The 23,428-nt window shown below is 38.0% G+C and overlaps 4 protein-coding genes and 1 long non-coding RNA gene across 8 annotated transcripts; 2 read left to right on the forward strand and 3 right to left on the reverse strand.

Annotated features, from left to right (window-relative positions):
• Window positions 1-372: 372 nt before the first annotated feature.
• On the reverse strand, window positions 373-4,414 carry LOC124212982 (acetylcholine receptor subunit alpha-like 2). Of its 3 annotated transcripts, none has more exons than XM_046613718.1 (9): window positions 4,265-4,414; window positions 3,355-3,515; window positions 3,214-3,258; window positions 3,027-3,136; window positions 2,729-2,945; window positions 2,494-2,662; window positions 2,288-2,440; window positions 1,050-1,219; window positions 373-975 (listed from the first exon to the last, which is right to left on the reverse strand). In XM_046613718.1, exons 1-9 carry the CDS (start codon window positions 4,362-4,364, stop codon window positions 733-735), a joined length of 1,368 nt encoding a protein of 455 aa, XP_046469674.1. In that variant the 5' UTR covers window positions 4,365-4,414; the 3' UTR covers window positions 373-732. The 3 variants fall into 3 exon arrangements, with proteins under 3 accessions (XP_046469674.1, XP_046469676.1, XP_046469675.1); XM_046613720.2 differs by having other exon boundaries at window positions 3,355-3,485; window positions 4,265-4,411; XM_046613719.1 differs by having other exon boundaries at window positions 3,355-3,503; window positions 4,265-4,411.
• Window positions 3,590-7,363, forward strand: LOC124212983 (WD repeat-containing protein 5 homolog). 2 transcript variants are annotated; one of them, XM_069134010.1, is made up of 10 exons: window positions 3,590-4,048; window positions 4,129-5,020; window positions 5,139-5,203; window positions 5,288-5,542; window positions 5,655-5,835; window positions 6,041-6,147; window positions 6,207-6,350; window positions 6,414-6,494; window positions 6,569-6,799; window positions 6,875-7,214. In XM_069134010.1, exons 5-10 carry the CDS (start codon window positions 5,703-5,705, stop codon window positions 6,983-6,985), a joined length of 807 nt encoding a protein of 268 aa, XP_068990111.1. In that variant the 5' UTR covers window positions 3,590-4,048; window positions 4,129-5,020; window positions 5,139-5,203; window positions 5,288-5,542; window positions 5,655-5,702; the 3' UTR covers window positions 6,986-7,214. The 2 variants fall into 2 exon arrangements, with proteins under 2 accessions (XP_068990111.1, XP_068990112.1); XM_069134011.1 differs by lacking the exon at window positions 6,875-7,214 and adding an exon at window positions 7,239-7,363 and having other exon boundaries at window positions 4,129-5,203.
• Window positions 7,350-23,417, forward strand: LOC124211337 (uncharacterized). The gene is made up of 11 exons (XM_046610301.2): window positions 7,350-7,479; window positions 7,923-8,092; window positions 8,203-8,320; window positions 8,473-8,540; window positions 8,713-8,797; window positions 8,910-8,962; window positions 9,090-9,198; window positions 9,635-9,690; window positions 9,814-9,894; window positions 20,497-20,595; window positions 23,109-23,417. Exons 1-11 carry the CDS (start codon window positions 7,362-7,364, stop codon window positions 23,415-23,417), a joined length of 1,266 nt encoding a protein of 421 aa, XP_046466257.2. The 5' UTR covers window positions 7,350-7,361.
• On the reverse strand, window positions 15,878-17,043 carry LOC124212994 (flexible cuticle protein 12-like). Its single transcript, XM_046613743.1, has 2 exons — window positions 16,892-17,043; window positions 15,878-16,233 (listed from the first exon to the last, which is right to left on the reverse strand). The coding sequence occupies exons 1-2, from the start codon at window positions 16,898-16,900 to the stop codon at window positions 15,925-15,927; spliced, it is 318 nt and encodes a 105-aa protein (XP_046469699.1). The 5' UTR covers window positions 16,901-17,043; the 3' UTR covers window positions 15,878-15,924.
• Window positions 18,632-19,203, reverse strand: LOC124212998 (uncharacterized). The gene is made up of 3 exons (XR_006881789.2): window positions 19,042-19,203; window positions 18,877-18,947; window positions 18,632-18,797 (listed from the first exon to the last, which is right to left on the reverse strand). It is a non-coding gene; the product is annotated as an uncharacterized lncRNA (long non-coding RNA).
• Window positions 23,418-23,428: the final 11 nt, after the last annotated feature.

A 23,428-nucleotide genomic window follows, 5' to 3' on the forward strand; every position in this document is an offset into this window, starting at 1 on the left:
ATGGAGTATTTTTTTATGTATTATATTTTTTCATTTCTATATTCTGCGAATAGCTGTCGGTGAATTGTTTATTTCAATATTGCAGATTTGATCGCTCATTCTTACATACCAAAACGTCACAAGAGAAAAAAAATAGATTAATAGGATAACGAACAAAAAATACAAATGAGATTCTTGTATACACTCGATAAAATGTTTCGCTTCATCAAAAAACTTAGATTGCGAAGATCCTAATTTTCACATCGCATCTTCATTTCATTTGATTATCTGTTTATAATTTTATCTCTAGCCATTTATACGCTTTTTAACGTTGTACCGTATTTTGAGCAGCTGTGCAATATTAGAGAGAGAAAAAACGAAACAAAAAACCAATCAATAACAAAATAAATTTTATTTAATTAATTATATCCTGTATAGTTTATAACTTTGCTTAATTTACGATGATGTAAAAATATATTTCATATTGTATAAAGTGTTTTCTAGTAATCATAAAGCATTTTCTGGAAAGCCATAATAATCCAGAAGGAACATTTATATTATAACACGTAATCTACACTCATATACAATAATAATCAGTTATGACTATTCCTATGAATAAGTTTTTCCAGCAATCGGAAGAAAACGAAGAAAAAGAAGTCAAACGACCAACACATTATTATTATTATTGTTGTTATAGCTTGGGTTTTTTTTTTTTTTGTTGTTTTTTTTCGGTAGAAAACTAAGATTTTTTCCTTACACCGAGCAACGTATTGCGAGAATGACAAAGACAAAGCAGTATAGCAAAAAGGCAATTCGATCGAGCACCATGGCAGCCAGAGTCCACTCAAGTTGAGAGGATTTCGGTGGAGTGAGGATATTCTGGCGGTCGCCATCGTTCAGACTGGAAGTGCCGAGTGTTCCGGGAATTGATTGATTCCCATCGGTTACGTTGCCCTCTCGCATCTCCTCGCCAGGATTCGCTCTCTGTACTTTAACCTGTCATTTTAAAGTTATAAATTTACTGTCAATTTTGAGAATTTTGCTTGCAGTAAATATTACACCTTGCTCACCAATTGGACCATCTCATCGAGCCAAAGAATTTTCCCCAGCTGACCTACCAGGAACTGCTTCACTCTCCAGGGCAGCCGTCTCGCGTTTGACCTCTTCGACATATTAATCACCATCACCGAGATTATCAGTGATATACTAACCAAGTACAGGCTACAGTTGTAGAAATGCACTATGGAGGAATTCGAAATGGTTAGGTTGGTTGACTTGTATCTCAGTTTGAGATACTAATTTCGGATCGTAGTATTCCCTTACGGAAAAACGCAAATTCACCCTCAACTTTGGGGTAAGTTTACAGCTATCCAAACCGCGCCCCCCAACTTGCGCGTGAACTTTAAAACGTTCAGGGTTTGTTCTCAAAGTTGAGGGCCGAACCAAAGTCAAAAACAAACGTTGGGAAAAGGGAAATATTATTTACGCCAGTGATAGTGAACCGGAATGAAACCTCATCCTTATTTTGTAATACAAATCATTCTGAGCAAATTTGAATAACACAAGCTACGGTCATCAACAATTCAAGAGAATATTTGATTATCAGAACGTTTAAAACTGTTGAAATCTCGTGTTTCTTTTTTTATCAATTTCTAATGTTTTTTGTCTTATTTTTCTCGTTCACGAGGCACCCATAAATTGCCTGAAAGAAGTTCAAGAAATCAGATATTATATTATACTTATAATATTTACTGGCTTGTCGCAAGGTAGGTCACCTTTATCATTTTCATTCATTATTACGTGGGAGCATTTGTGATTTATTATTAAACAATTGTAATCACTTCTCGTTCATTCTCACCCCCGCGTAACACTGAAATGTAATTTTTAACAAAGATTAGTTGTACGGTAATTACATAAATCTATTTTTCCCAATTCCGGTGATGACTGTTTGTAAACATTTTATCAGACGTTCTCTGGAGGTCTTTATGGTGCACAAAATAGCCCACAAATATTGGTGTTGGGTGAAAAACACCAGAGTTTAATAATCATTTTGAACATTGTAATTATAACACCGTTTCTCAAACTGTTGTCATATTGCAACTTGTATTATTCGTATTTGCATGAATTCATTTTTAATACCTGGTAGGGATATTGTTTTATTCCCATTCACCATCATAATTTATTCAATTCTTCGAACAGTTTCTTCACAGTTAAGAATTTCGAGGGTGTATCATTAATCTTCGAAGGTTAATCACCAAAGTTGGAATTTTATCAGTAACGGTTTTGCCCTCAGAATTAATACACTCACAGATTAGAGGCGTGTGGTGAGCAGTCGCTGGTAACTTCTGGTTAAAATAGATCAGGAACAAAGATATCAGAACCATCGTGCAAGCCGCGACCGTGATTCTGTCCTCAGACTGAGGCGGCAACCAAAAGATGACCAACGTCAGGAACACAATGGCTGTAAAATGAACGACTCAATGACTGAAGCAAAGGGTACAAACGTGAGCTTACCAGTCGCTGGAGTCATGACGATGGCCGCGTAGTTCGGGGATTGTCTCTGCATGGTGAGATTGTAAGTTACATCGATATAGGCTTCAGGGCAGCATGGATAGTGGGCGACGTTACGTTCACGGGTCAAACCTTTGAGTAGCCACTCGGAGTTGTGTGTCAGAAGGTCGGGCTATGGCAGAAGGATTTCATCAGAAACTACCATTATTAACGTGAATTCTGAATTCTGTTTCCCAACCTGATTCTCGACTTCTGAAAATTGTAGGTCGATCTGTTCACCGTCGAATGTCCAGGAACCGAGTCTCAGAAAACAAACTTGAGTGTCGAATGGCCAAAAGCGCAGGTCGAGGTCGCAGAAGACCATGAATTGCGACGGAGGAACCCAGAGCACAGTTCCATCCCCGCTCACTATGCAGTGCGTGTTTCCGTAATGGTCAATTGTACTACCAGCCGCACTGGAAAACAAACGGAGTGGCTGGTATGGATGAATTGACTGCAGCTGATGCTTTCAATCATGTAATAGTAATAGCATGTACCTGTTGTAGAGAACAATATCCGGCTGCCAGACTTCATGATCGCCGAGATGAAGGTGCGTCAAACCACCATAGTGCGAAGCATTCCATTTAAGCTTCTCGTCAATCCAGGACTGAAAGTGTTGAACCACTTAGAACAAGCGTAAAAGCTTTATTTGAGGAAGAAAAATCTAACCAGAGTGAAACGTACCATTTTTACCCAAGCGTACACAGTCATCATTGACTTCAGGTCTTCCTGTAACGAGACAAAATCAACGGTTTGACAACAATTGGCTAATTTAAATAGCCGAATTCCAGCCAAGGGTATTGCTATTTGGTAGAACAAGCTTACAATGGTCACATGACGAATTGTGATATCAATTGTCACTGTCGTTGTGTTGAAGTGCTGAGCTGGTCTTGCGAACTTGTCATAATTCAGCAGGAGGTCTTTCCTCAAGTGATCTGTCCACGTCTCGTTCCACACTGGCTTTCCGGGCACATCTGTCACCGTTACTTGTTGCATGTTAGGATTTTTCGTGCGATGAGTTGTTAATAATTGTCATAATTTATTGTGTTCGACTATCAACTTCGTCCTTGCTACTTACTGATGATATTTAATTGTAAGTTCAAGAGCGGACAACTTGATTAGGTACATATTCAAATTAATTCTCATCAGTTATCACAAAGTTATAATTATCAATGTTCGAAACCAATAACTGATACGCACTTTATTCTGCGATTCAAATGGCAAAAGTTCCCGCGAGTTTAAACACAAATACCTTGTCAGACAACTTTATTTTGATTGGAACACTTGAATGGATAATCGCTGGTCGGCTAACTGGTTGGAGGACAAGAGACCGTTTCGCTCGACCAAAGTGGCCATCATCAAAGCTAAATTGCAATATCTACGACTCTCTTGACAGTGTGCAAGTGGGTTACCAAAGTAGAAAACGAAAATATCACGATCAAATATCCAGCCGCAGGGAGGAATTGATACAAGTTTGAAATCGCAGTATAGAACAAACGGCCTAATATAAGAATAAACGGTTAATATTAAAATTTTAGAAACTCATTACGGGGTTTCAACTGTCATGCATTTGATTCTTATGAAATACTTCGGTTTCAGTGTCTTCTATCATTGTATTTGAAAGAATTTACATTGAGAAATGCTTCAGCCATTGGAGTGGGATAAAATAACTCAAAGCTTGGTCCCACTGAAGCCGGGAAGTATAAAGCGAGTTTTTTCAGATCAGAGGACTCACGTTTGACATTGCTGCATTGTTGGAGAGGTAGAAAATTGAATACTCCATACAGTACCAGAATCCTGGTTCGCAAGCTGATACGTTCAAGACTTTCAGTCATGACTGCACCGTCGGCCCGATGTCATTAGACTGTTCTTTCATCTAGTTGTCGTTCTGCTAACAGACATGTACGATACGCTGACCAATCTCTCTGTCTCTCTCTGTATCTCTCTGTTTCTCGCTCTCGCAAGCTGGCATTAGCCGTTTGGCACGTCGACAACCATTTCAATTGCGTCTGTAAAAAATTGATTGTGGAATCAGAGCGTAAGTTCGTGATCAGAGTCACAATCAGAAAAATGAAAAAATAGTTCAAACTGAAGCGTACGCCCAATGTGAAAAATTTTGACATTCACCGTAAATGGAAACAGAAATGTGCTCATCCACACAAACTTACTCCATGTGAACTGCAAAAACTCATTTTGGAACATAGGACAACAATAGCGATTGACTTCGAGCCTCGAGCGTGATAAGGCAGCCTTGATTGACGGCAGGTGTTTTATAAAGCACGTTTTGAGCGCACACGGATTTTCCTATGGTCATCAAAGCTGTTTGTATGACTTTAATAACGGGCTAGCATTTCCTGTTGTTTTTCCCGCGTTAACCTAAAGTCGGTACAAAAGTAGTTGTAAAAGAATTCGGAGGAAAATGGGTGATGCTTCAACTGGAAAACAGCACAAACATCATCACCATAAAGATGGCAAGATCCCAGTTGCTGAAGTGGGTATGATGCACTCGGTTTTTTCAGCGGTTATGGAATCCGGTTTAGCAGGTTACGTTGGGACTATGTGTAGATTTGTTGTGCCATGACCTTTTCTACCATTTCCATGAACCTCAGCCGTCCAGGCGCGGAAGACTTCAAAGGGTCAAACGACGAGTACGGTTGAGCCCAGCGACGCTAAGGTAATAGAATTATGACTTACTCACTTGCTTTATTCGCCGGCACGTTAAGGTGCGTAATGCTGGGTTGTTTTCAATTTTGGATAGGACAAACAGCGAGCGAAGGGCGTCTCCATTGTGAAGCAGCCTAATTTTTACACCGACCGGAGAATAACTGCAGCTGAGTTTCAGCGGCGACACACCTGGCTCCAAAAGACAAGAATCAGTGTTTCCCAATCGAAGAATCGATGCCGAATAACCAACGAGGTCAAGTTTCCGGAAACCTTCAACGGCCTTTACAGCGCGCGATTCTCTCCCAACGGTGAAGTCTTCGCGGCGTCTTTCGGCACCGGTGGCATCCAGGTAATAATGGCTATAAGTGTCGATTAGATCGTGAAAATGGAAAGCATCCTGAAGAGTTCAGACGTCTTGATGTGTCAGCAAAAAAATTACCCGTTATTTTCTGCGTCCGCAGGTTCGAAATGGCGAAACTGGTGATCTTAAAGCGACACTTCGTAGCAGTATGGAATCATCATTCCCTGTGATGTGTTGTCGATTCAATCCGTCGCGGACAGAAATATTTTACGCGTCCAGTGCATGCGGCAACATTTTTGCCTGCACTACTAACACCTATGAGTTCTCTCGATTTATCGTAGGTCAGAGAAACCTTGGGTATTATACACCGCGCAACATTACTGAAACATTGCAGCAATATAATTTTCCAATGTTTGTAATTAACTTTGCAAAGTTAGAAGTCTTTCAGTCACATCGTGCGATATTACTGCAATATTTCGTATTCACTAGCTATGATTACAACTATTCGAGAATCATCGAGATCACCGTTTCTATTTATTTCACCAGAACCAAAGAACGAGATAAACACAATCGACGTGAACATTACCGGCGAACACTTGGTATCAGCTGGTAAGGATGCCGCGATAAGACTATACGACATCGAAACAACAAAGGTGATTTATAACGTCAATTTCCTAAGGTCCTGAAGTTACGGACCTCAAATTTATTCCAGATGATATCGAACTACAGAAAAAATGCGGCGGACGTGTTAGAGGACAAGGTGAACAAGTATCACAGAATGAGAGTGTTCGCTGTGAGGTTTCACCACGGGCAAGAAAATGTATTCATCAGCGGTGGCTGGGACGATACTGTCAGGGTAATCATTAAGGGGTGAATTTACGTCTCATCGCACATCATTTTCACACTGATTGGCCCTTAGATTTGGGACACCAGAGCAAGCCTGGGATCTGTTAGGGTAATAAAAGGACCTCATATCTGCGGAGATGCCATAGACGCCAGAGTAAGTTTCGCCACTATTACCACTCACAATCAGTGAATCCGTAATGTTTTTCTGTTTCTCATTTCGCCAAATAGGATTCTAGGATTCTCACTGGTTCTTGGGTAGTCAGCGGCAGTCTTCAACTGTGGGACATGACGAGTGGCAAGTTGATAGAGACGGTTAGTCCTCAAAACCGACCGACAACACTTGACGGCGAGTTTCTCTACACGGTGCAATTCTTCGACGGCGATCCATACGGTGATACTGTTTTATGCGGTGGTTCCGGAACCAGTGCCGTGGAAGTTATCAGCCTTAGAGATAAAAAGGTAGCACTGATTGCTCGTTTTCTTAACCTCAGTACATATAACCTATTTGGCAATTCTTCTTTTGCTCTCATTCAGGTAATGGGATCTTTTCACGTAAATAAAGCAATCGTAGCCTTGGACAGCAATCGGTCGGCAATTGTCTTCGGTGGCATGGAATCTGTGATACGACTTGCTGACTACAGTTGACCAGGATAAATAATATTTCGACTCGAATAGTTAATGTATTTCATTGAGTATTTGGCACGAAAGGTGGCGCTATTTTTTTAATAAATTACCATTACCAGTGTGATAATTTTTCGTGATTTATTCGAAAAAGTTTAGGATTAGCCACGCTGATAATTGGCACAAATCTGTTTCAAAATGTTTCGATTAATCGCGGTACGTCAGTGTTACAACTTTACGTCAATTCTGTTTCAATGACCGGCACACTTCATTTCAGAACTTTTGTCAAAGAGAATTTTCCAGAGAAAATATCTTCTCATCCTGATCGATCACCAACATCAAAGTGGCAGAAGTCGTCAGTTGTGAGATTCAGCTAGTGCAGCGCTAAGTTCTTTGCACAATGGTGAGAAATGCAAAGGCGCTGCCAGATGACATCGAATGTTCCAAACGCGTGCACTTCAGAAGCGGCATTTGTCAGCCCCGGGACAATATTGGGGTCTCTTGCACGTTTTCTGCAGGTAAAATGCCTTTACTCTTCACTGAGTAATCAAAATCGTTTTATACATTAGATAAAATCATTTCGTGTATCCGCACCTCACATCACACACAGCACAAAATCTTGCCAAAGCGTTGCAGTAATTACGTAACTTTGCAAGGTTTGAAATATTTTTTGAAAATTGCAGCATTGAATTTTGGAAAGTTTCAAGTATTGGACAAAGCAAATATATTGCAGCAACGTAAACTTGCAATGTTTGAAATATTCCAGAAGCATTGTGCCTTGTTTCTAAGCGTAATATATTGCAGCCACGTGTAAAAGCTCTGGCGTAATCAGAGAATTGAAATATTGCTACAATATTTCTACAACTTCGCAGCTGCAACTATAATGTCGAAATATCGTCGAAATGTTTCTGCGATGTTGGCTGCATTTTGAAACTTGATTCTTTGGAAATCTTTATTTCAGAAAACGGACTGACAGATGCAGAGCAATTAACGGGACTAAGACGAAGATATCCAGGACCCAAAGACAACCTTGGAATAGCCTGTCTGCCGAGTGTTGAAGCCATGAGGCTTCGGGATATTCCGGAAGTATCGGAGTACGACTCATCTGAGGAAACTTATGCCAAATTCAACGTGAGACGGTTGTTTTTATAAGGATAACGATTTTTCATCGCTCTTTCGTGGTATCTTTATCGCAAGCTTCAATTTAACTTCTGATTTACCTGTGACATTTTTTCGCACAGGACGTTACGCTTTCACCACAGAAACAAAAAGCACATCCCACGAGTACGAAGATAACCAGAAGAGGCAGGAGCGTCGCTCCTGAGGAAAATTTAGAAAATTCCTGTCGACACATAAGCAGTAACTATTTTATTTATAAAAGAAGAGTTGTGTGGTTTTAGTCTGCAACTAAGTATTTTCTGTCCAATTAACAATGCGTAATGATTCACACAAATGATTGAAGCTTGGTTTTGGTGAAATTGAGATTAATCACACGTATAATCGACACACAGAAGACGTGGCAATTGCACAAGTCCGATTACGAGCTGGTGAAGACGGCTGCCAGGTGACACGACACAAGGTGTGTGTATGTTTTTGCTAACTGGGCGCAAACGTCTCTCGTTCAAAAGAGTTCTTCTTCACATGCAGATTTATAGTTTTAGAAAATTTTACTGCGTTTACATACGTAGCACAATTGCAGTAGCTATTGGTACTTATTTCTAACTGACTGTCGTTACTTTGTTACCAAATAGATTCGAAGTCGTTCGAACACAGGTGGCAGGTCAAAGATTGAAGGAGTCAAGTCAACGATGACCAAAGGCAATGTAGACTTTTTCAGTAATTATCGCAGTCCAGAAAGTATTTTTATGATATCTATCTGATGAGGCTTGGTGGCGATTTTTTTTTATCGAACACCCAGAAATCGTCATTGATTCGTAATTGTTTACAGGGGAATCTGAGAAACGTGTCGTACCGAGTGGAAAAATGCGGTTTAAATCGACGGTACGAAAGTTTTCATTTTTATACCGATTCTCCGGTAACTAATTATCAGTTACTTGAAAACATTGAATGCTTTTTGCTCTGTTACTGCTTAATTACCGTTAAAGCTTATACTCACAATATTTTTCAGTTGCCAGACATCGGAATTAGCAACATTCGAAGACCAAAACACAACCCAACACAACCTCGAAAGCCAATCGTTCCTAAGGATAACATCGGATTCTCCTGTTGCCATTTGTGTGAGAACAGAAACTTAACTACAGAGGAATAGATCTTAGAACTACACAGCGTACTTTCACGCAGAAACATTGCAACAACGTAATTTTGCATGTTCGCAACATTACGAATAAATTGCGCGAAATCACAGAAGCATTGCAGTAACGCTACTTGGCAAACATTGAAAAATTTCAGGTGTAACATTCCTGAAACATTGCGGTAACGTAATTTTACAATTTTAAAAATCTTTCAGATACATTACGAAGTATTTCAGGAAAATTGCAGCAACGTGTCCAAAATGTTGCACGTACCCACCGCGAAACATTTTGCTTTTTGCTCTTCTGCATATGCAAAAAGAAACATTGTTGCAATGATTCTTGGAGCTGTCATTGTAAAATATTAATATTCTAGAAATATTTCCACAATATTGCATGCAGTGAAACGTAGATTCCGTTTCAGCAACATCTCTGAGTCGATCAAGCGTTCCAAAAACGTTAGCAACGCAGAATTTAAAGGTACATTACGTTACATTAACCATTTAGTGTTATTAATTAGCATTAATTCGTGGAAAGTAATCCTCAAAACTTTGTTCTGATCATATTACTTTATAATATAATCCTCTGAAATCTTTTGTACAGTCTGAAACGGTAAAGAAGATCGACTCGTTGCCAAAGTCGCCATCGCATTTATCCGGAAGGCCAGCTGCAACTCTTCGAACTGTCAGTAAACTTACAGTACTTCTGTTATACTTGCATTTCTTGCTGTCTTACTATCTGTCGGTAGTTAGAAGCGAACGGTTCAGAGAACTGTTTGACTGCCAATATCAATGAGGCGAATACGACTCCATACGACTATATAAATAGTATATTGCAAACCCGGATTAGCGATAATATGGTAGCAGGTTTATCTAACCGAGCTGGTCTGTAATTATTATTATTATTATTATTATTTATTTCGATACAATTCACGCTGAATTGCGAAGATAGAATCGAACGTTTAGTCGGCTATTTTGAACCAGTCAATTTTTAAGTTTGATCCCTTACGTACTAACCAGAATTGAATTTATTGTCATTTACGAACCAACAATAATTGTTTGAGTTTCGTAAAAATTCGCGCTTTTGTTTTGCAGAATCAACGCAAGACAAGATAAGTCATGCCAAACTAAATGGGATTAATCAGATATTTCATCAAAATTGACGAAATTAAAATATGTCAGCTCAAAATTTTACCGGATCGCTCAACATTCAAGAAGTGTAAGCTTATCTGGAACAATAAAGCAGATAACAGATTTTTTCAATCAATAACTGACCCTTTAGGATGTGTTTATATTTTGCTAAGGAGCGTGGAACTCTGATAATGCTATATACTATTAAATACATGGTATATTTACACATAACACTTGAGAAAACCCCATGATATGCTCTGATCACGGCTTTTGATTTTCAACTAACAATAAGTATTAAAAAATTAAAATATATGCTGATATCAATTATTTCATACACCATGTCTGGGTAATTTTGAGAGAGAAAACGAGCGAGAAGAGTCTCAAGTCGATTAAAATACGCATTTGAGAGACACGTTCGATAAGCGAGAGAATTTTCTCTTTTCTTTCTAGCCATATGTAGGCCCTGCTATGTTATAGACGTTTTTGTAGGATTCTGAGTGTACGATTAGCGGAAGAGAGCTCTCACAAGTTTATTATGAGGCGAAAAGTTTTTGGGCTCTGAAAATTGCAAAAAGGTGGGTAAGTTTTTTTTTTTTTTTCTGTTATTTATATTGAAAAATTTTTATGAATGTTTACAAATATTCAAATTTTTAATAATAATCTTGAACAATTACAGTCCCAAGTTACTGCGTCAAACTTTACGAAAGTTAGAACCGAAAAATTGGGAAATTTCGTCGTTCTTCCACAGCTGTCGACCGTACGGTGATACAGACGTTTTATTCAAGTTCCCAAAGGTCCAATTAGTGTTAGACGTCTCATGCAAATCGATTTGAAGACGATAATTTATTGGGCTATAAAAATAGGAAAAACGAATGGTCAGAACTAATTTGGATTTCTAACCCGATTTCGACGAATTATGAAAAAAAACGATAGAATGAATTTATGTAGGTGGTAGGTTGACATATTTTTGTGGAAATGATAAATGCTCCCAAGTCACTTCAGTCGATTGCTGCAAAGTTATAACCAACATACGGAGAAATTTTGTTACTTGTCTCGCAAATTTGGTGTTTATTTGTCATCATTTCTTATCAGAGGGGTAAAAAAAGGTTTGAAATAACCGTAAGCTCCGAAGCAGAATTGGTACGCATAGGATTTTTCACCATTTAAACTCCGTCACTTAGTGACAGTCAGGTCAAGATTCAATACTACGTAAGGTGCCCTTGAGGATTGACTTACACGGTGGAACTACAGGTAATCCATAGTACAACTAAGTGTAAATATCAAAATCTTCTCTTACGGTCTTCGAGTTATGAATTACGCAACTGCTATTATCCACGAAAATTGCATCAACATAAGAGATAAATAATCCAAGGATTCCAATAATACTCCCAGTTACATCCATACTCCAGCTCGACTTTCAACTGATCACAGTATTACATTATACACACGTGTACGTAATTTATGATAATCAGCCTAGCTTAGAAGTATTACATAATTATACATGTGGCATTCCACCCCAAACCGACCTATGTTTTATCCTCACCGTCGGCGATTTTTTTAAATTTTAGGACGATGTAGAATATACATAAAGAACATCTTTCACCGAGTTTGAGGTTGATTGGTCTACAGAATTCATTTTACTGCTCCCAAAAACATGAGAACTCAATTATCGAATACGATAGCTCCAATCGATTAGCTTCAAATTTTTGTCATAATTTTTTTTTTTTTTCTTTAAAGAAAAACTTGAGACCATGATGGAAGTGGGCAAGCTTTCGGTTTAGAAGCTATAGGCAAAACAAGTGATTAAAAAGTGAGCAATATTATGTAGTAATTTAAAAAATAGCAGCTTATATTTTATTCGATTTCCATTTTGGTCTAAAATTTTAGAATAAAAGATAAACGTGTATTTTTTTAATTTTATACTTAATTCGATTTTTGTTACTTTTTAATCAGTTGTTTTGCCTGTAGCTTCTGAACCAAAAGTTTGCCCACTTCCAGCCTGGTCTCAAAATTTTCGTTTTTTATTAAAAAATTTACGAGAAAAATTTGAAGTTTATAGATTGGGGCTATCGATTCGATAATTGGGTTTTCATGTTTTTGGTAGCGGTAAAATGATTTCTGTGGACCAATCAATCTACACCATACTTAAAAATAAAACAAATCGCCAGTAACGAGGGTGAGGCGCAGGTCGGTTTTTAGTGGAATGCCTCATATAAATATAATATGTGTTTAAGAAACACCAGAAAGGTCAAGAAGCTATATGCAATGTGTAGCGGTGAGAAGCAAACTACTCGAAGCTTTCAGAATCGCAATGATGCATGCCTTTTCAAAGTTTAAACAGTCACAGACATCGTCCGATACACGATCGAAATGGTCGTTGTTATTTTTAATTATGAGGAGACTTACGAGTTACGACATTTCAAAATGTCACAGGGCACTGTACAACGCAATTGCAAGCGCAGTAAATTCCGATTGAAAATAAAAAATTACCATAAACCAACATTCCAAACTTATTATTTTTTCAATCAACGACTCAGGGTCAACGTGAAAAAAGTTACCTTCGACGGCAAGGATCGCATTTTTGGATCCATGGATCTTGGCCTTGTTAAACTCTCGCCTTAGCCTGACTGCCGGAGAATGCGTACCAAAGTCGTAATCGTCTATTCCGGACATGGCCACGATGCAACGACGATTATCTATGGATATAAAAAAAAGCCTCATTAGTGTCAGGACAAAATAGTTTACCATATGAATCGGACGATCTAGCATTGGGCGGAAAAACGATTTGCAGCACCTACTTTCTAAAAGCTTAAATCTACTTTCTCCTCCATATTCCTGTTACCGTTAAAATCGTGATGCCCTGGACCAACTTGTGAACTTTACTCAAGTCCATTAAAATCGTTAACACTCTTATACTGTGTAAATTTCGCACTTAGCGACTAACTTACAACTTAAACCGTTTCAGTTCGGCAAACATTGAATGATTCATGAAATCGAAGCACTTCACCCAACATTATAGGTATCATACTGACTGGAATGAACGAGAGTTTTAGTTTATTAACCCTTATGCTGCACCGATGTCCAAGGAAAATTATTTATCTTTAGTAAAATCATATTTTTAATATGAAACGAAATTCATACTGCAACAAAATATCGGAAAACGGATGATTCTACTGAAAAAATCATGACTCGTCGAATTTTCAATATTTTTAGCTGAAAATTTACTGAGTAACTCTCAAGTCACAGATATTTAAGGAAAGAATATGGAGGTACTGCGCGATAAAAAATAAGTATTTATTTGAGTGAGTGAAGTTGCATGTTTGGAAAGAGAATGAATTAATGTTTTTTGCGATATTACATTATTTTTCTTCGATCAAGTCAGAGTGTTTTCGATATTTTTCACGTGGAATTTACGGTACACATGCCGTGGGGTCATTTTGACCCCGGTGTGGAGCGTGAGGGTTAAACGCAGCTGAAGGAATTCACCGTTGTTGTTTTTATGGTGTCCGCCAAACTCGCACCCCATGTTTTCCGTATAAAACTAATAATCCAACGAACTGACCCCGTTTGTCAAATCATTAGGACTTCGAATTTCAGTATATTTTATTAAAAATTAAAGTTACATTATGAATTAGTCCACAAGTAAGCATCTATAAATTCGCTGATCGTCGCGATCATGGAATTCCGATAGTTGTGTTGAATCTATCGTTCCCAGAAAATCATCGTGAAATATTTACGAATGAGATGCTCTTGAACCTCACGAAAAAAATGATGAAACTTGAGATCTAATTTGTCCCATTAATCGCTTGGCCAAACGCGTGGGCTGTGTTTAGTCAAAACGTGCATCTTTCTAACCAGGAGCCATTCAAACGTGACTGATCGTCGTAAAGCAAACCGATTGCGTGATAAAGTGCACCGTTGTCAAGGCCATGGTGCAGTTCAATAACTCTATTGCTTCAATCGTCGATTATATAACGCCTATTCTATGTGTAGATGTATCGGTGATTTTCGAATACCGAATACTATCTAGTAACATGGATCAGAAATACTTACGATCAACGTTCAGTCCACGAAATTGACTCGTCTTTGGTTGAAATTTGAAATTTGTACGCAAACTGAGTGCAAATGAGATTGTTCAAATTATACGTGCCCGTAAAAAAGATTATCGGAATACGGTATCGAGTGGCATTCAGCTGTTGAAAATCTCGCGAACGTGGATCGAGACAGATATTGCGAAGTCTGAAATTTTACGACCAACTCTTATGAGAAATAGATCAATGATGAGCTTTAAATATACGCGATTTTTATGGAATGATCTACGATATATGGTACCTCAAAGTTTTTTGGTTCACTGATTTCAAATATTCACTTCAGAATACCAATATTTAAAATGGCGGTATAAGTATAGTTGTTAAAAATTGCAAGTTCGATCAGATTTCGCAAATTTTTTATCGAAATTATCGATCAGTGACTGAAAAATCCTCGGGATAGATATCATTTTTCGTATAGTTCGACAAAATTTTTAGATTTTTCGTTTGCATAATCGTCGTCTAGTGGATTCGCCCTTTTGAATTCTGCAAATCTACCATTAAACTCTCTATCAGAGATTTCAAAAACCTGTGACAAATGCAACAAACGTGACAGCTGTCAACTATTGCTCATTGACTAAAGGATCAATGAAACTAGCCTACGAACTGCCTGCTTGGATGTATTTCGACCTCAGAAAACGTTAGTGAATAAAATGTTCTTCTGGATTTTTTCATTTAAAGCAAAAAACTGTTGAACCGTTTAAATCCAATAATTGAATAGATGATAATTTAAAAAGACCCGTATCAATTCAGACCAAAATCATAAAGATCCGTTGAAACAATGTCGAGATATCGCATCAGTTAAATTTTTCATCAATTTCCTGAATAACTATTATACCATTGGACCTTTAACTCGATCCAAAATCTGACCAGTTCTAACTTAAAAAAACTATGTCACTCAGAGACAAAAACCATGAAAAGCCTTCGAACCATTCTCGAGATATCATCATATGAGATCATCTTAAAATGTTTTCATTCGCAATAGTTTGAGTTATAGTTCACCCATCAGTCCAAATTGTTACCAGTTGTGAGTTAAGATCAGCCGCATCGACAGAGACCAATGTGTTGAAAATCCATTGATTCGTCCTCGAGACACTATCATTTGAATTTTTTTTTTTTTTTGTCGATTTTGTTACAGGAATAACTTTGAACATCACCGAACCGATCAGATCCACACTCTACTCAAAATCAGTTTTAGGTCGACGAGAGTCGCGTCGGCTGAAACCAAAATCATTTCTCAGATGTATCGTCTGACAGGAAACCGATCACAGAAAAACTCTGACGTCTACATAAAAACCGTCGAAGCTGATTCTCCATACCCCAAAACGTGGAGATCTAGTGAAAACTCGACTTTCCGTGTTCGGGATTTTTGCAATAACCATTTGCCTTGTTCTCGTTTTTCTTTTTTCTGAAAACAGAGAAGCGGGAAGTCGAAATGACCAGAATCGATTTTCAAATGTTGCGCATGTCTTTATTGTTGTTTACATCGCGAAAAATTAGGCTGGGATGTGATCGCCTACGGGGTGGAATCCGTCCTTGTCAGCGGTGTACCTGACGGTGTACTGCACGTTGGTCGCCGGGTCGACGTAAGAAAAGCTACCAGCGACGTTGTAGTGCTGGTCGTCGGTGCCGGGGTTCACAAGCTGGGCGGACTCCTGTTTGGTTGCGCCGTTCGACAGTTGGTAGCCGTATTTGTAGTCTGAGAACCCGGTGTTGTCCGCGAGTTCTTCGGCCACCACCTGGACATTGGGTCCGTCGATTGCAGCGCTCGTAGCAACGGCCACAAGGGCGGCGAAAGCGATGATCTGAAAGGCGAAACCAAACCGATTATTGCCAATTGTTGCCACCACGTTGGAGTTTCATGGATCCAGAGTGAAAAATGATTTTCCGGCAATATCGAACATGGATTTAAAATAATTCGGACACGTCTTTTTTACAATTTTGATCACTACTACAGCGAACTTTTTATGATCGCTTTTACGTTATTCGAACAATTTCAGAGAGAATGTTTTTAGAACTCCGATCGAGAAATTAATGCTTGTGTCTTCGTACAAAAATAAATGCTTTGATAATCGGTTGATTAGCATTTGTATAATCTGTGAGAATTTTATTAAAAAGTAGTTCTCAATGTTTTTCACACAAGGAATAATTGTTTGTCAAATCAGACTTCATAGCTCGTTTTATCACTTTGATTAGCTTCTTGTATCTCCAAATGAATTACTTTAATGAACAAATCTGCAGTACCGATTAAATCTTTTTACTGGTCTTTACTTTTGCGTTATTGAATCAACTTGAACAGTTGTTAATAAGTAAAAATTTTATGGTCAATATGATTTTGCAGATATTTGTAGATTTTGTAGAAATATGATCGGTTTGAAGTCTGTTGGAATTAGCTTGAACCAATTGACGAAGAGCTCGATTTTGGTTATATTTATGTATGTGAATAACGATTACTGAACGCACCATCTTCATGTTGTCGGTAGTATTTGGGACTGTGTCTTGTGATCTGCGATCAGACTGTGAAGACAAATCCTCCTTACCGATTATTTATACTCCTAGCGGACCCAAAATCTTGTCCCCACTTTTTGACGATCGGTAGCAACCTCCGGGCTTTGCCTGCTCGTGGTGCAATAAAATTTCGAAACATATACGAGTATTTACACTTCCTATAAAGAAGACTTCTGGGCTTCCTGATACCTGCCGATTACCGTTACGCTGCAATAATATTCGGGGACATAGAAATTTGCACCATTGATCGTTCAGCTATTAAATTATTTGGTCGTCTCGATCGATTGGTAATTTATCACTTCATAGCAATGGAAGAATACCAAATCAAACAATCGTAAATAATTTGTTACAGACATTTCTCATGATTGTGATTTAGTAGGAGTTGAAAAATTCTATCCGAAGATTTTATTTTTCTGCTCAAAGTTCATGCCGATTACTTGACCGGATTGGAAATTATCAACGAAGGTTAACCCTTTGATATTTCATTCAACTAGAGGCGTGTGTTCACTAATTACAAAATGCGTTGAGAGTATTGGTGAATTCACTGAGCCACTGGACATCACCGCGACATCGAACGATCTCTCTTGGTAACATAATCATTAAACGAATATACGCTAACACAGAAGAAAGTCCAGTTATATAAACGTACACGTAGATTATGATAATTATTGATGAAATGTTTGCATACCAGAGAAAATCTTCTTCTCGAGCTGCAGGCAATTTCATCCTACACGGTCACCGAGATAAAAGAGCTTCCTACAAGTCTGGCGATCGGTTCATGCATAAGGAATTATTCGAGTCTGTATATTCTAGGAACGTGTTTAGCAGTTCTCCGTTTCAAACCAATGATACTGTCGTGCTAATTTTCATGTTAAAAGGATAGCTCTTGACAGTATCCATTAAAATTTTATTAGACTCTTAGCCCGCGATACTGTAGAAAAATTACTGTCATATTACTTTATTCATCAATTCCAGCTGTCGCTTTATAGAAATATTGCAATTTTATGCACGGACTCTAAACAATGCCAATACATATAGTGCGGTAATATTCCAATTTCCTATTGAAGGTCGAAATATTATAAACATGTGTAATAATTGTATTGAAAATTTCCCGCCACACTGAGAAAAATTTCATTTGTTATAGTAACTAGAAAAATTCAGTAAAACAGGTATAGTGAAAAAAAACTGTTCGGATATTGTTGGGATTACGAAAAACGAGGTACGCGTAACCATTTTGCGCTATCGTCGATTCTTTTTTGGTTATTGCAACGCAAAATCAGTTTTCGAGGTTTACTCTACTTTTTTAGTTAAATAAGGCTTTAACGTCAATTTATCGTTGCACAAGCATTAAATTTTCGCAACAGTTACAAGAAAATATAGTAACAGTGATCGTAATGAGAAAGAATAGTAACGGATACTAGATTTTCCGGTAACAGCTACGAAACTAATTTTCATTTTGTACCTATAACTGTATTTTTCGATTGTGGTAAAAAATGATAATAGTTAAGGACTGAGCGGTAACCGGAACTAAAAATTTATCTCAGTGCATTACAGAAATATTGCGAAATTTATCCAGAATATTTCAAACTTTGCAAAGTTACGTAATTTCAGTAATATTTCAATCATCGATGACAGTTGTACTTTTTAACCCCGGTATACTTCCATTAAATTAAAAGTCAACGATCTGTTACGTTCGGGTTTATTTTAGACGCATAGAGCAGGGTCATCACAAATTAAAAAAAAAAAGATTATAACTTTTTTTTTCTAACGACGTTCCTTCCCAGTTGAAATGCCGTTGCCAACTGATGCGGGTATGTAAATAACATTACACGATCCCTGCAACGGAATCGATTATACCTATCTGGAAGAAAGATTCAATTTAAAACTCGTCACGTGGTGAATTTCGACTGGTCTGCATGGTCGGCATCGTTTTCATTTACCTTTCAGGATGCTGAGTTCCTAAATGCTTGAAATATTTCTCGAATCGAAACTACGTTCATATCTTCGTAATCTGAAATTCAATTAACACGTTTAGGTGGTATAAAAAAAAAAAAAATAAAGCTGCATTTTTCCAACCACTTATCAATTGGTTTCTGTCCACTTACTCAAGCGGTTGTGTTCCTAAGATACGTGGACTTTACTTTTCCCCAGAGTAGCTGCTGAGGTCACCTGTAAATGTGACTCGGCAACCTTTCAGCAGGCAACTAAATCCATTGCGAAACTGAACGCGGCAATAGATGACACCAACTCTGCCGGCAGATGTAGAAAGAAAAAAATCCACTCGCTCGAGAAGGTGAGGAAAATTTATGAGCCTGTGACGCAGTAATGCTAGTCAATCGCACTGCCTGAATTAATTCACATTTTTTTAATAATTTTCCATGAATTCTGAACGAAATAATTGAGAGTTGAGTAATTTTCTCGTATGGTTCTTCATACTTGTAATATATTATCGAAATGTAGGACAGTAATAAGTATTAAACTTTACAAATAGAAATTGAATAATTAGGCAAGATTTATTTCAACTTTGGCCTGCAGTAACGAAATTCGTTCCAATCGAGCAGATATGCATTGTAAATCTACGTTCATGACTATAATTGCGAAATTGAATAGATATGACTAGCAGAAAATTTTTATTATATTGCAAATTGGCTGTCGATCTGTTACGTAGATCTGAAAAGATCCCAAAAAGCTTTTACTTTGCGAGGTAAAATTTGACACAAAATGTGGTAATTTTTGCCCAAGCGAAGTAGACTCATACGGCAAAATAATCACCGCTGTATCTCGATATTAAATTGATGTGACATAAATGACAGCGTTGTAACACATATATTTTCATACATATTATATAAAATAACGAGCGATGATGATTGCATAATACAACGATTTTATTTTGCCGATTCTTTCCCAAAATCAGTTACGGAGAATAAATAAAACTTTATGATAAGTGTTGCTTACTCGAGAAATAAAATATTCCGTCTTCCATATAAATATTTTAATTTCCTGAGCTGATTCGGGGTTTGTGAAAAAAATGTGTGTTATTCAGAATTATATTAGAATGAATACAGTAGGTCGAAGCTGAGTTTCAGAATACTCAATACATTCGTTTTTTATTCTTTTTGTACGGTGTAGCTGTCAAAAAAGTGCCAGTGACAAATTGCGGATGTACTCAGACGCATTTGAGAGATAGAAATGCAGCAAAGTTAACCGGTTTCTGTCTTGATTATTATACCTTAATTAACGGAAATAATATGAATGGTAATTGAATGATCGATGTGCGGTATCAATCACACATGTTTGCTGACTCCCGAAGCATGCAGAGAAATATAATGATACGTTTAATGTATGATAAATAAATTGCGGAATATTTTAAACAATATACAGAGTCGTTACCGCATGCTCTTGGAATTTCTGAATTGCTTGAAAGTCACACAACATTTTCGATGTCGATCTTGCGAAGGCTTTTTAATTGAAATAAGATATTTCAAAAAGAGAACAAATGCTCGTCAGCGAGCGAATGGGCAGAAATCAAGGTTTTAATTGATTCTGACATTTAATTTTAGACTGGCTTCGTACAGGAGCGAAGAAATCCAGCTGACATAACGTCGAATATGACCTTGCCATTTGAAGATGTGCCTGAGGAATATCTCGTGCCTCGCAACGTAAGTCCAAAGGCCCATTTTGCTGGGCCTGACGTCCTTGCGCAAACGGTGCTGTTCGTCTCTCTTTCCACATCATGCAGACTATTCAATGGCTGAAGTAGGTGTGGAAGTATGCGTTAAGATGAGACGAATAAACTGTACTTGTAACATTGCAGAAAGATGAACATTATTTTAAACATTTCAAAGACAAGCTGCTGTAACGTTACTGGAACATGTTCAAATTTGTAAAGTTACGTTGGTTCGATGTATCTGCGGTATGTTAAAACTTTGCAAAGTTACGTTACTGCATTGTATGTGAAATGTGGGAAAACTTGCAAAATTACGTCTCCGCAATATTTCCGCGATATCGCGTGCTGCGAAGGAAGTGTCCTCGAGGATCCTGATCTAATATTCCCGATATTCGCGCAGGTGTCGAGCGCATATTTTTACTTTTCATTAGCTCCAGCGACAACGTGACACACTTGCCGAATCCAAGGGCCTCAGAATTAGCCATTCTTTTAGCGTACAATTCGCTCATTCATTGGGTACATGTATCGAATTACCTGTGAAACCTTGTGCATTAAATTCACGGTATTTATGTTAACCTTTTTCAAGACTTTTAAAATTGACCAGGACATAAATTATCATCCTTTTAACTATGTATATTTTGGTCCATGCGTGGTACGGAAATATCCAACTGCAGATTATACTTTCACAATTTGCTGAAAGACGTCGCGTCGCCTCCCGCAGTTTATACTGAGATTTATAGCCCATTCACGCAAGTCGAGTACAAATAACCGAGAAGAACTGCGATTAAATAATATAATAAAACCATCGGAAGTAAGGCTTGTTATAAATGCTCCTTAATATGAAATTGATAAACATAAATCGAGACACAAATATTTCCGATGTACATGCAATGTAACATTTTTTTAACATGAGCTAAGAATGCCCGCGAGCAATCAGAGACACGCGAGTTCTTCACAATATATCAAACCTTTCTTCTCAAGAACCGGCGAAAGTTAAACACAGCTGTTACACGTTGACCAAATTGTTGGCTGCTCAAATGATCAAGACAAATATTTAAAATGGCATCTATTTGTATTTACATTTTTTTTTTTTTTTTGTGTTTACAAATTTACTGATTTATTTATATATGCATATCTACGTTTAATTATAAAACGTAAAAAATACGTTAAAAAATGCTGCTGCAATTTAGATAACTAGACGAGTTAAATTCGGTTTTAACCAACTCCAGAAAATAATTTTTAACGCAGAATTATAACTCTGGCCTGATCGAAGATATTTTTTTAACACGTTAGTCTCAGTGGCCAGTGAATCGACGAAAGTAACTTTACGTATGTACGTTAATGCGGTTGCGTCGTTGCATCTAGCGAAGATACACACTGTCCTTGCAATGTCGTATTTTTCCAGTAGAAAACAGTAAGAAGGGGTAAGGCAAAGAGGACAATTTTCCAGCTATATAAAGGGACTCGCAAAGTGCACGACCAGTTCCACGTTTATTTCTTATCCCGGTCTCGAGTTTCACACACTGAGATTGGTTATAATTCGTCACCGATATTCCGTAGAAGAAAATATCTCTGAGGGAAGAAAACCTGCTGCCTGACAGAGAGAAAACAGTATAATCATGAAGATAGCGGTGGGTGATATCGATTACGCGAGATGGGGTGGATATTTATAGTTAAACTTGATCCCCACTTCTGGGATAATAGGATCACAACGATCTCTCGAAATTTATATTACTATAAAAAAAGTGGAAGTGCGGATGAAAACGTTTTTCTGATACGTCAGATCACATCCGCGGTATTTTATCGTTTTTACATAGGAGAAGGAATATTATTCATGCTAACTTCGAGTGGTCATAAGTATTGACGATTGCTTAAAGTCCATTGTCTTCGGATACACACAAGATTCAGAGGCTGGTTTATTATTAAATTTCCCGCGATGACAAAGACGGTCCGCCATTTTGCAAAAAAATTTACACAATAACCTAACTCGATTCCACCTACTGTAAACTTATGGTAAAATCCGTGTTCAAGAACATAATTGTTCAACCAATTTCTGACGTTTAGTAGAATACTCCACTTCCCTCAGTTGACAGAATGATTTGAATCTTCTAATTGATCTTGGATGTAACGAAAACGAGTTGTCATTCGGGATACGAGACGATTTCCTCCCCATCTGAAAATAAAAAAAGAAAATCTATTCTATATCTAGATAAATTTGGCAATATGGCGTCGTGAGTGGTAATCAGCTGATCGCTTCGAATCATCTTACTAAATCACGAAACACCAGAGTATAGAGTATTTCGTACACGCTATTAAACCTTCGTTTCATGACATTGAATCAATCGAAAGTAAAACAGGCTGAAAAATTGGTTCTGAAATTAAACATGTCGGTCGTGACAGTCATTCTGATACATTTATCACCGCCAGGTGACCGCTGATGAAATTAGGGGCCGAAATGTAGTTGTATTACCTGATTGTGCAGCACGGGGTAATTTCGATTTTCAGATTCTCTTCTTCGCGGCCATTTTAGGGACGGTAGTATCGGCACCGCAGGGCAGCCCGAACGAAGTAACCATCGTACAACAGGAAGAACATAACAACATCGGAGTCGGCGGTTACAAATACAGTTACGAGCTGAGCGATGGCCAGAAAAAGGAAGAGACCGCTGAATTGGTGAACGAGGGAACCGACGAGGAGAGTTTGGCGGTAAAGGGCAGTTTCACTTTCGTTGGTCCCGATGGGCAAACCTACGTGGTAACCTATACAGCTGACAAGGACGGCTTTCGGCCTGTTGTCCAGCATTTACCCAAGTAAATGATATGCAG

This window comes from Neodiprion pinetum, chromosome 2 (assembly GCF_021155775.2).
Source record: "Neodiprion pinetum isolate iyNeoPine1 chromosome 2, iyNeoPine1.2, whole genome shotgun sequence".
NCBI classification, from domain to species: Eukaryota; Metazoa; Arthropoda; class Insecta; order Hymenoptera; family Diprionidae; genus Neodiprion; species Neodiprion pinetum.